Raw genomic sequence first — 12,567 nt, forward strand, 5'->3', positions numbered from 1 at the left:
ATAATTTTTACTTCCCATACAGGACAATAAAAGTTGGAATTCAAAATCCTAAGAAATACGCAAAATACAAGCATTTAAAACTTTTAATTAGACAAAGGGAAAGGGATAATAGCAGCTTCTTCTATCGCCATCTACTTCTTCTTTAATTCTAGTTTTACAGTTTGAATTATTTCTAAAATTTTCTTTTTTAAAATATAAATATAAATAAAGCCTTCCATCCAGTTGCATAGTTGAGTTTTTGTTATTGTATTTTTAAGGTTCTTATAATATCCTAGCATTCAATTCTTTCAGGTTTGTGTATTATTCAGTCGTAGAAGTCTCTTGGGTTTGTACATTATTCAGATGTTGGAGTCTCTTGAATATCTTATACATAATGAGAGTAAAGAATTGCTTATGCTTAATAAAACGGTGTTTTAATTACTTTTAAGTGAATAATTAATGACACCTTGAATGTTATACTTACACTCAGTACTTACTGTACAATTATATAATATATCATTGCTGCTAAATGTATCTATAATATAAAAGTTTTTTAAAAAGCTACTACCATGTAGGTAGGTAGCACACACAAACAGTCAGTATATTTATTATTGATCAGTCATTGATCAGCAGCACAAAATGGAATGGAATGGGTTTTAGCTAATATAATATCAGAGCAAACATGAAAATGATTTATGGTATATTCAGATATTTTTAACATGTAATAACAAAAATGACGTTACACATAAATCAGTTTTGATAACATCTTATGAAATAAAGAAACAATTCGGCCTCTGTAAGGTTACTCAGTTCTTACTACTACTACTTTATAAACAATATCTTTACTACATGAAGTTTAATATGTATTAAATAAGTAGTGTTGGACTGACTAGTTCTGATTCAAGAATTGTTTCATTTCATTAATATTTAACAAATAATTAATATTAAAAATGATCTTTTTAAATTGTTTCATGATATAGAGTAACTCGAATCGCATTAAGAGAGTAGAATGAAATACAGGATACAAGATCATAGTCCCTTTGCGGATTCTTTAATAATCGTTTACAGTTTTGAGACTTCCTCAATTAATATTATTAAATTGGAAATTTTTATCAGTAAAGTTGTAGAAAATGAAATTTCCTACGTTTTCTCTTCTAGGCAATTTTCCGTAAAGTGTTTAAGTTAGACAAAAAAGCACATTTCGTATTTTAAACATAAATACATTATTAAACTTAGAAAAAAATGCTTAGAAGATAAACTGTAACGAGGCGTATTAAAAAAATTTTAATTTAGATAATATTAATAGAAATTACATTATTTTATTAAGGAAGTCCATTTTGGTTAAATTCCTACTTTTACATCGAATTTGAAGATTACTTTCATTCATTTGATTCTGTATCCATCGACTCTTATACATGACTGTTCTCTAAAATGTTACCATGTAAGTAGAAGGCAATGTATCCAAAACGATGTTGCCATAAATATTGAAGAATCATATTTTCTAAAAAGATGTTCTACGAATACCACCCGTCTTCCCTATTGAAGTGGTAACATATTTCTGGACAAAATATCTCTCTTTTACATAGTAACAGCTTTTTGAATAACCCTGTATAATAAAACTTCCTGATTATTTTTCTATAAAAACTTCTTAAACTCTTGATAAGCTTAGAAGAACGCTACTTGTCATAATATGAAATAAGTCATGTGTAAACAACTATTCCAGGCATTTTTAATAATTTTTATGATCACCAATACAATTAAAACATACACGAAATTAAAATTTTACAATTTACTCACTTAAACAGATTTTTTTTTGAATCAGAGATATTCAATACACCTCGAATTTGTTGCTCTGTCCACAATAAGTATCAATTTAATATACTATAAAGGTAACCAACTAACGACCTAACTGTTATTTTTAAATAAAATCAATATATTCAATTAAACCTAGGATATTAATCGATTTATTTAAATTTATTAATATCGTTAATAATAAATTTTTTTCTTTCTTTTTCTATTTTTGGAAAATAAAATAATGCATTTCATAAAACTGTTATATTTAAAAATAATCTCGAATTGTTTTCATGATTGTTTAATAATACCTTATTAGATACGATTTGTGATAGATAAAATGCAAATTATTGTCAAGAAAAATTTTGCATAGGCTTATATGAACAAAAAAGCCTGAAATAGTTTAAAATTAATAATGTAAACGCTTGATTATTTGGTTATACGCCACCTACGAGGAACCACAATAGTTGCACACGAAATAAATTTTATAGAGAATGTCTTCCAGGGCATTATGAACATACTTTTTTTGTAATTATATATTTTTATAATTATTGGATCATTTTTGGTTTTGTATTCATAGTCATAATTCTTGACTGGTGGTTGATTGTGAGTCAAGAAATGTTTTTCCCCATAAACATATAACTTCTTGTAAAAGAATATTTTTTTTGTGATCAGAGGTGAATGCAATGACTTTCAATCCGTTTTGGAAAACGAAACCACAACTTTGAACTTCATCTCCACAACGACATGAAAAATAGAATACATAATACGAGAGTACGAGAGCAAGTAGAAGAAGTCCTTGCTCTGATGTTTGTCACTCCCGACTTCGTCTTGGAAGATAATGAATATGAAATCTGAGACCCTTTTTTACTTTTGCTCCCTAGTTGTGTAATACGCTATTTCTTCGTTTTAAACACTTGCTTCAAAAAATAATTATTCAATCAAAAATTTGTAATATATTAAATTCGTTAAGAAGAATTATTTAAAAAAAAATACAAATAATTTGTTATCAATAATTAAAATTATAAATATTATGTAAAAAAACTAAAATGAATTAAAGAAAATTATTATAATTAAATGGTGTTATTAATAAGATTAATATAGTCATAAGTTGATAATATTCATTTTGAATTATAATATAAATATGATGAAGAATTTTAATTTTTTTAAATAAAATGACAAAAACTTTCTCTATAAAAAAAAATCCTCTCTCTTTCATTCTTTTACGAGATAATATAATAATTTCTCAGTTTTATAATAAACATTTATTATTATTCATTTATTTTAAAATATTTATAATCCATTTTTATATATGTACAAAGAAGATACCTTGTAAAGAAGAGTAAGTAGAAGAGTAACTCTGCATAGAATGTGTTATAATTTTTACATATTTAAATAGAGAAGACATCATTGTTCATTTTGTTTTCATTCTGAATATGATATTAAAAGATTTTTAAATACATACACGTTATTTATACAATTCATCATCATTTTCCATAATTATCATAAATATAAAAATTATTAAATTATAAAAATTAATTAATTAAACTATTCCATTCATATAATTAATTATAATAACGGCTACAGATTTTTTTTAATCAACAGCGTTTGATATAAAATGAATAATAAATTTATGACATAAAAGCTGAAAAGTTAATTTCAGACCGATTGGACATTGAATATTTCTCTTCTTATTGAAATTAGATGTAGATATAGTACTTCTTTCCCTCTTTACAGGTGGAAATTTATTTTAAACTCATTTTAAGATCTTTTTTTAAGATGTGTTTTTAGCAATAATAAAGTATATTTTCCCGACAGTTTTGCATTACTCTACATCGCGGCTGATACTGATGTAATAATTTAGAAAAAAATTTCAATTATTTTTATACGACCGTAATCTAACTAATATATTACCTATATTACTTAATTTTATAATCAAAGAATATAACTTTAATTTGCCAGACTGAAATTAGATTACTTTACTAACTCCCATTCCGTGTCAGCTAACGCAACCCCTGTTATGTGCAAAACTAGCTTCCCCCTTACCTAATTTCAAAAAGAAAAGAAATTCAAAATTCTCCCTTCTAATTTACACATTTTTTCATAAATAAGAGCAAATTGTTAACACTTCGTATGTGGTTTCGTTTAAGCTAACCAGAAACACTTTTTGGGGAATGTTTGATATCCTGTTTTAGAAACTGTCGAAGATTATTTTTACATCACTAATAAAAATCACTAATGACATCAAAAAATCAATATGGTAGATAAGAGCAGGCTTAAATCTTAAAAAAAAAAAAGTAATTGTCAATAAATTGAATGAGATTTAAACCTTAAAAAAGTATATTAACTCCTATCTATTCAGCGCCTACCGAGTCCCAATTTAAGCCCGTTATCATAGTTATATTTTAAGGTACTGATTCTCGCAAAGAACAATGATTTTTCCCATGCTCTATGTTAGAATTATGCAAAAGGATGTAAAACGCCACTATGGTCGCTACACAAACAAACATTAAGGTAAACTTATATGGATTTATAATTATATATAAAATTTAGGGCAAACTAATACAGATTTTTGTAGAATAAAATATACCTAGTAAATAATACAAGTAAATAGAAAATTCAACAAAGCGTGATACACAAATTAATAGTATATCACTCTAAATAATAATGTTTAACATTTCATAAACACCTGTTTTACGCATTGCATTCAATTGTAGTACATTTAAAAGTGAGAATTTATACGCTTAGTTAAGCGAAGAAACCATAACACCTTATTTGTTTGTTATAAATGTTCTGATAAATTAACGGATTTTAACATTTAATTTACTAAAAAAATGTTTTAATCGAGATATTTTAATTTACTGATTGACTAAACACTATTAAAACTAATTTTATACAAACAATCAATAATAATTTATTATTGGAACTTGATAACTTGATAATTAAAAAAATATATTCTTAGGCTGCTTGATTTTTTAACAATATCAAAGTTAAGGAATTTTACTGTTCCGTGTTTCTAAAGCAAAGGACCAAACAGACACTATACATTTTTCACGAAACTCTAAGACAAAAAGCCCTTTTTTGATTTTTGTTTAACAGACTGACGTTAACGATTTGGTTATCGTTAATTATCGCTTTTGATTTTAAGAATCTCTCGAATAAATTAAAGAAAACTTAAATTTTACTAATAATCAAAATTGTGGGAAATCAAATGTAGTATGATTAATTATTCGATCATTTTTTCACTAAGTTTAAGATTTATGTTCTAAAACTCAAAAGAAAACAAGTTAGTTGTAAAAATCACTATAACCAACTACTACTTGTTAGTTGTTAGTTTAAAAATTAGTTGTAAAATTAAAAATACAAACAAACTTTAAATGTAAATTTCCTTCTAAGCATTAAATTAATAGTAGACTTTATTGCCTACAACTACTACTTTAAAAAAAGGAGCCTAAATGACCAAGCGGTCTAAGGCGTTAGTCTTTGAACGTTGGACTATTTAGACTTAGGTTGCGGGTTCGTGAACAGACACCGGCAGTGAACAATTTATAATTAATGGGAGTGCAGAATTGATCACATTGTCGTCGCTTGGATAAGAACGAAGTAACCGATTCCACCCACATCAAAAATGTAATTGCAAATATGAATGTAATTTACTAAATAAAGATTAAAAAATAATGATGTGGGTGGCCTCTGTGGTAAGGCGTACGTCATAAAAACGGAGGTTAAACCCCCATTATTACAACTTTAAAAAATTTTAGTTTTTCCAACATTAATAGAAAAATTCTTAAAATTTAAAACAAAAAATAACGAGGTCTAAATCATTAACGATGGGTCAGATGATCTGTTTGGTCCGGTGTGATTGAAGGTCCTGTATACAATATTTTCACCACTTTGTTGCGACCAATTTTGTAAAAACTAATCAAAAGTGTAAGAAATAGTCAATGTTTAATAATGTTTAAAACTTATATTTCTTTTAACTATGTAGTTGACATAGAGTTGAATAAAATGTAATTATATTTGGTTGATTAAACGTCAGTATGCTCACATTATTACCTCAAGTTTTGGCTCTTTGTTACCTTTATTTATTCGCTATTTATCTTTAGTATAACATGCTAGCTTAATTGCCCGCATATAGCCTACAACGGTTTATCCAAATGATAATTTAATTCTTTTGCAGAAGATTTTAGTTGAAAAATTAAAATTTTTTTCTGAAACTTGTTTTAAACACGTCGTAGAGTCGTAGATCATAATAAATTTAAAAATAACAGAAATTTGTATGAAGTTTGTAGTTAGATATTATTAGCTATTCTCAATTCTAAACAGTGTTTGTAATTCCCCGACGGAAATTTTATTAAATCATATAATTTATACTTCTGTTTTTTCCAAGTCCTTAGATAAAAATTTGTTATGTTAAGAGCAATTCGCAAAGCTATCGGTAGTAATTTTTATTAAATTATTCTTAAATAATATTTTCGTTATGACCTTGAGAACGTCCTTAGTAATTACCAAACGAAATCACAAATTGTTTACAAAATTGATCAACTTCAAAAAATGTAAAAAATTTAAATTTTTATATTGCACGAATTATTATCTTTGATACTATTATGTTTTTACGATTCTTTCCTAAACACAAAAGTTGAATACAATTTGAATTGCACAGGTGACTTAAATTCTAGGTTGTTTGAGATTTTTCTTCGAGAAATGGCTTTATATGTCAATGGTAATCATTTCTTATCATACCGATCGAGCGTTGTAAACAAACATTATACCGACAATCGGCGTAGAAAGTTTTTCATGCATTTTGTTTTCCTGTTTTAGTGCGAAAAGACAACTCACATTTCAAGTGACAAAAATGAGAATAATCGGTCATCTCAAAACAAGAAATACAAAGAAAATGATCTAATCCGGAACTACAAATAATTGTGGTAATACGATAAAAAAATTTTATAATATGTAATTTCTTAGAAAAATATAGTGACATATAATTTTCATGGAAGATTTATATAATTTTGAAATCCTTTTTTCTCTAATGACCTTGAATTCTATAGGTTTATTATGATGCACCAGAATTAAAAAGCGGTGTCTACTATTACGGCGGCCGTCAAATTTTTAATTAGTAGCAAGGTGGTAGCTATAAATAAATATTCTTCCAAGTAATTGAACCAAAAATCTTAGAATAAAGAATAATTTTCTAATTTAAAAGTTAATTGTTTTTGCTTAAGAAAATATTTTTCGTGGATGAAGATAATAAAATATTCTTAAACAAGAATTGTAATTTAAATAAGCATTTTCTCTTGATTTCAGTTTTTAATTTTTGTATAAAATTATTTTTATTTTGGCTGATTAAAAATTAAAATGAATACGCAACCAATTCAAAAGACTGATTATATTTAAGTTTTGCTAGTATCTTTAAGTTTCGATGTAAATGTTGTAAAAAATAATTGTGTAACAATGAAAATTGAAGATTATAAGTATCAAATTAATTGATTTGTTTGTATAAAAAATAAACAATAACAATAATGTAATTACAATGATTATCATATATTACTTCGATAAATATAAAAACCATTAATAATATTTATAAATAAATGCATAATTTACCATAATCCTGTGGTTTTTTCTATTTTATTCAAGATATAAACTTTAACCTTATTTGTTTATATTTTGTTTGCCACTTTATTGCCTTGTTCTCAATAGATCTTAGTAATCAATCCGTAACAATAAAAAAAAATTATTGTATTATCAGATCAATGTTATAGAAAAAATAGTTTCATATATTTTTTTTTTTACAAATATATTTGAGTCCTCGACCCATATTAATAATAAATTTTAAAAATAATTTTATTGAATAAGACCAATTTTTGAAAAAAATAATTTTGTATGTTGAAGTACCTAAGTATACTCTTTCCAAAAAAAGTAGCAAAATATTTTTGAATAGATATATTTTTATACTTTTGAAGTTATAGCTAGTGAAGAAATTTGAAATTCTACTATTCGAAACACAAATATATAATTTTGATAGAAGTCGTGGTAAAAATGCATTAAAACAAGAGCGATAGAAAATTTTTTTAACTAAAAAAAAAAAAACTTTTTTTAAACATTGAGGAAAATATTTTAAATAAATGTTTGTTGTAGGTACTGTAGGAAAATGTGTGCTCTCTATTAACGTTTTCATAATTTTTCGGCTAATTTTGTTGTATATTTTTAATTAACAACAAATTTTTAAAGATTTTTCCAATTATTTTCTCATTCGTTTATTTTGTCATCATCTTATTTTTTAGATTAGATGGAAATATCAATTATTAAACTGTATAAAAAGGTATTAGTTGCAAGCAAATATATTCTGAACATCTCAAAAAAATTATATAAGCAATCAAATACTTATTTTCTTGAATGAAGTATTGAAATCGCTGACTCAAGAGATATTAACTTGATGTACTTATCAACAGCCAAGTAAACGTGTTCAAATCCATATTTTTTTTTTTTCATTGTAAAAGTGTACAACCCTTTCTATTTTTATTTAGTTTTTAATGCAGGGAATATCGGATGGTAACGCAGGTAATAAAGGACTTAATTAATTCAAATCGTTCATATTATTCAATTAAAAACTTTTACTACAAATATAATGCATATTACATATTGATGAATCAATAAAACTATGCCTTTTAATAAATCGAGGTATAAAAACCATATTTACTACAAAAAAAAAGTTTCACAAAACAAGTTTATTACCAAGTTAGGACAACACATTTATAAATTACCAAGAAAAAACAAAACTTTAAATGATTATAAAAAATCATTTACATTTCAATTGAAAGAGACAATCAGTTTTATTGGACAATTATAAAGGAATTTAGAATACTTTAAAAAAAATTATTTACTTTAGTATAAAAACAAATATTTTTTTAAGCAGTTTTATTCAAATAAAGAAGGAAAAAAAAGTCAAAAACTTATTTGCAACAAGTCAAAGATTTGTGTAGGCGTAGTTCTTAGGTATTCTAACAACACTGAGCAAGGGCGGTAAAGAGTTACCCTTCTTAAGTTATAAGTAAAATTTTTAATGAACCCACAAGCCTAAAATTGATGAATATTTTTTGTTTTCATTATAGAATATTTCATTATAGAATATTTCATATAGAGAGTCGATTATAGAAAAATAATCGACTCTCTAACAATGTAAAAATTAAATTTCATATATCAAAGCGGCGTTTCTGTCCTCCGAAACTTTGAAATATGAAATTTTGTATGAAATTTAATTATAATAATATTAAAAATATTCAAATTTTTAATCATTTGACTTTCAGAATTATGAATCATTGTTTGTTAATTAATTATTTTCACACAATAAATTTGAAATTAAAATTATTTTTGTTACTGTTTGATGATTTTAGACAATAATAATATATATAATTTTGACATCATCGAAATTAATATAATTTTGTGATCATTATCACAAAGGTTACTATTTAATTAGTAATTTTTCACATATTTTTAAATTAATTTTCTATAAATGTAAAATTAAAAAAGTAATCATAAACTAAAACTGCAGGAATCATTTAGCCGATTTAAAGAAAATTTTGATTGATTTATTCATAGATTCAAATATAGATTCATAGAAAATTTTGGATTCTATTAAAGAACCCAGAAGTAATTTTTTTGGCGGAAGTGCTGGCAACTGATTTTAAGTGTATTTTGGCTCTTACATAGATTGGTGCCCGTCAATATATGTGGTTTAGTTAGGGTTAGCCAAACTAGTTTTTCCAATACTTTTCTGCTTATTATTCAATGAACATCATCTGAATAGAATAATATAAAACGATCATTTATCAATTTTAAGCTTTTGCGAATGATCCAAATTTTTCCAGGAACCATAAAAGAGATTGCTCCATAATAATTATTTTTCATTCAAGAAATAGTTGATAGGCTTCGAAACATATCTAAGCCAATCAAGAATTCTACAGCGTATATCAATCAATACCATAATATACGGGCGGGATCAAAACATTTTTAGGCACCAATCAACTTGGTCTTGATATATTATGATCTTTTTTGAAAATGACCTTATTCAGTTTGTAAAAAATATTTTTAGTACATTTTTATGGAGTTCGTTTTATTTTTTCTGAAATATTATTTTGTATTATATTCTTTTTCTTGAGTATCTTATCTATCACTGACGTCATAATATATAAATATAGAATTTTAAATAAAAGATGAAAAAATAATGATATGAGTGACCTCTGTTATGGTTGAGAGAATCAGATTGCAATATAGTAAATTATCTAATCAAATTTAAGATATAATAAAATTCTAGTGGTCACATAAATTTCTGATTCATCTTAAATATATTCTCATCTTTTGATTAACAAAAACCATTGCGGTTCCACTAAAAAAAAAAATTGAAAAATTTTCTCAATTATTTTTCGAATATATCAAAACATTTTTTATAAATAACCGATATTTTAAAAGTACCGTTTACAGAATTTAATAATTATTTTTTTGTATATATTAAAAGACGTTAATCGAAAATTTTCGAAGATGTAACCAGAGTCAAGTTTTCTTATATTATATCTATTACATTCTACCACAACTATAATTTTATTCAGAACGGTATTTTAATTTACATCTTGAAACTAAAATTTTTCCAATTTATAAATGAGATTATCTATAAAATTTGTAAGAAATTTTATGAACATTATTAGGGTTATTGGATATCATAATTTTATTAGCAACTGAAGAAATGTTAAAAAAACTTTTTTGTTTAAAAAAATACCATTTATCTCTCGTTATAAAATCCTGAAAATAATCTTAACTCTGCTTAGAAAATTTTCAGCTATTTATTTTAAATTCACATGTAAATACACAAAATAACCGATTTCGTTTCGGAATGAGATTTTGTTTCGGAACTTTTTACTCCTCCCGTAAATGGTACCATATATTCTTAATATTTCAAAGGATCTTTGATAACTGTCGTCAATAATGTTTGAAACAATTCAAATCTTTTATATCCGAAAGAATAGAAAAATAATGAGTTTTTTGCCAGCTTAGATTTAAAAATACTCTTATTTTTGAGAATGTTATGTATTAATACTTAAATTTTAAACATAAAGACAAGTTCAATTTTTGCCTTTGATATCTTTATGATGAACCCTTTTTATCTTCCCTTCTCAAAAAACAACATATCTATATTCCTTAATTAAATGAATTCCAACTAAATGTTTCCAAGACCATTTGTGCTATGGATAATAAATGACCATTAACTGTATCAAATGACATTTCAATAGATCACACATACAGTAGACCATCAAACCTTGCCATAAAAAGTGATAATCAAGTAAGTATACTTACATCGTCATCCTTCAATTGTCCATACACCTGTAGTTTATCTAATCGAATTGTTCCTTGAAATGGATAGCATAATGCGCCCTGTGATATTCGTGTATTGGACCAAACTGATACTGTTGGTTCCTCACCAGCACGTATTTCGCGTACACAAAGGCTAAACTCTTGCGGTATTAATACACACGTTTCCATTTTTATTTGATTTACAAATTAATTGTTCTTTTTAAAGTTGATGATAGTCCTCCACAAAAATCACAAAAGTCACAAATCAGTCACACTTATTGCAAAAAAATAAACATATAAAATATTTATTTAAAAAAAACATAAAAAACGATAAATCACATATAAAATTAACATAAATTTTATAATAACATACAATAAATTATTTATATTATGTTACAAGTGCAAATATTAATCAGTGCAAGTTCTTTTTTCAAAAAAATTTTCATCGCGTACGTATTGAATATAAATTAAATTAAATGTAAAAACACTCCTATGTAAAAAATTCCTGCATAAATTCAAATGACAAAAACAAGGACATCAAAAAAAAAAAAAACGTTTATTGTCACACACAACGGAAACAATCCAAAAGAAAATTGTTCACAAAAAAAAAACACGCGCGTAAATCACTTAAGATTTAAAAGAATACCAAAAAACCAACAAACAATTGTTTACAAAAAATAATGAAACGCGGAAGAAGACACAAAACGAACGATTAATTAAAAAATCATAATCACGCTAAATTCATTTTTATTTATTTATTTTTGTTATTTCTATTTAGAAATATAAATGATAATCAGAAGCATCTTGTTGAAGAAGACGTGCTGAAGACAACCGCAGCCTTGTGAGCCACCAGATCCACTGACAAGCAACGTGTTGCATCAACATTAACATTGACCCTCACGTAAGTATACAAGATCAACAAAGAAACTATCTCAACCAGTATAAAGAAGTACAAGACTATTATGTACAGTGTGAGTTTTCAGACATGAACTTTTTATCAATTTACAGGATGGTAATTTTATTGTGTTACTTACCTTTAATACATTTTAATAGAATAACTTATTTATGCTGTCATGTTGGAGAATCCACAGTATATAGTACTTTTTTTTACTTTCTGACACGTGGTCATCTGGAACGTTTTATTTAAACAATTTTACGTTAACTTAACGTTTCTAGAGCAAGATAGAGCAAAAGTCGAAAGAAAAAGAAAAAAACATGACTTATTACTAGCATAACTCTGCAGTAATCGAAACACGTCTAAGTATATAGAATATTGGCGAAATTTCATGGATTAATATTATTCCGTTATTGCTCCAATTTTGCTGGATTTTAGAATATTTTGAAAGTAGTCCCGTTTTGAAATATAAAAAATTTCAAGGAATTTCATAACTGCAAAGTTATGCCAGAAATAAGTCATGTTTTTTCTCTTTTTTTCTTCCGGCCCTTGCCCTA

At 25.6% G+C, this 12,567-nt stretch overlaps 1 protein-coding gene across 1 annotated transcript in view; it reads right to left on the reverse strand.

Annotated features, from left to right (window-relative positions):
* The window catches only part of LOC123295644 (zinc finger protein 235-like), a 215,727-nt gene extending 204,344 nt beyond the window's left edge, over nt 1-11,383 (reverse strand). Inside the window, exon 1 of the mRNA XM_044877062.1 lies at nt 11,119-11,383. Within this exon, the coding sequence (XP_044732997.1) occupies nt 11,119-11,304 (186 nt within the window). The 5' untranslated portion in view covers nt 11,305-11,383. The remainder of the gene's footprint in view (nt 1-11,118) is intronic.
* Nucleotides 11,384-12,567: the final 1,184 nt, after the last annotated feature.

Source organism: Chrysoperla carnea, chromosome 3 (genome assembly GCF_905475395.1).
Source record: "Chrysoperla carnea chromosome 3, inChrCarn1.1, whole genome shotgun sequence".
In the NCBI taxonomy this organism is placed as follows: Eukaryota; Metazoa; Arthropoda; class Insecta; order Neuroptera; family Chrysopidae; genus Chrysoperla; species Chrysoperla carnea.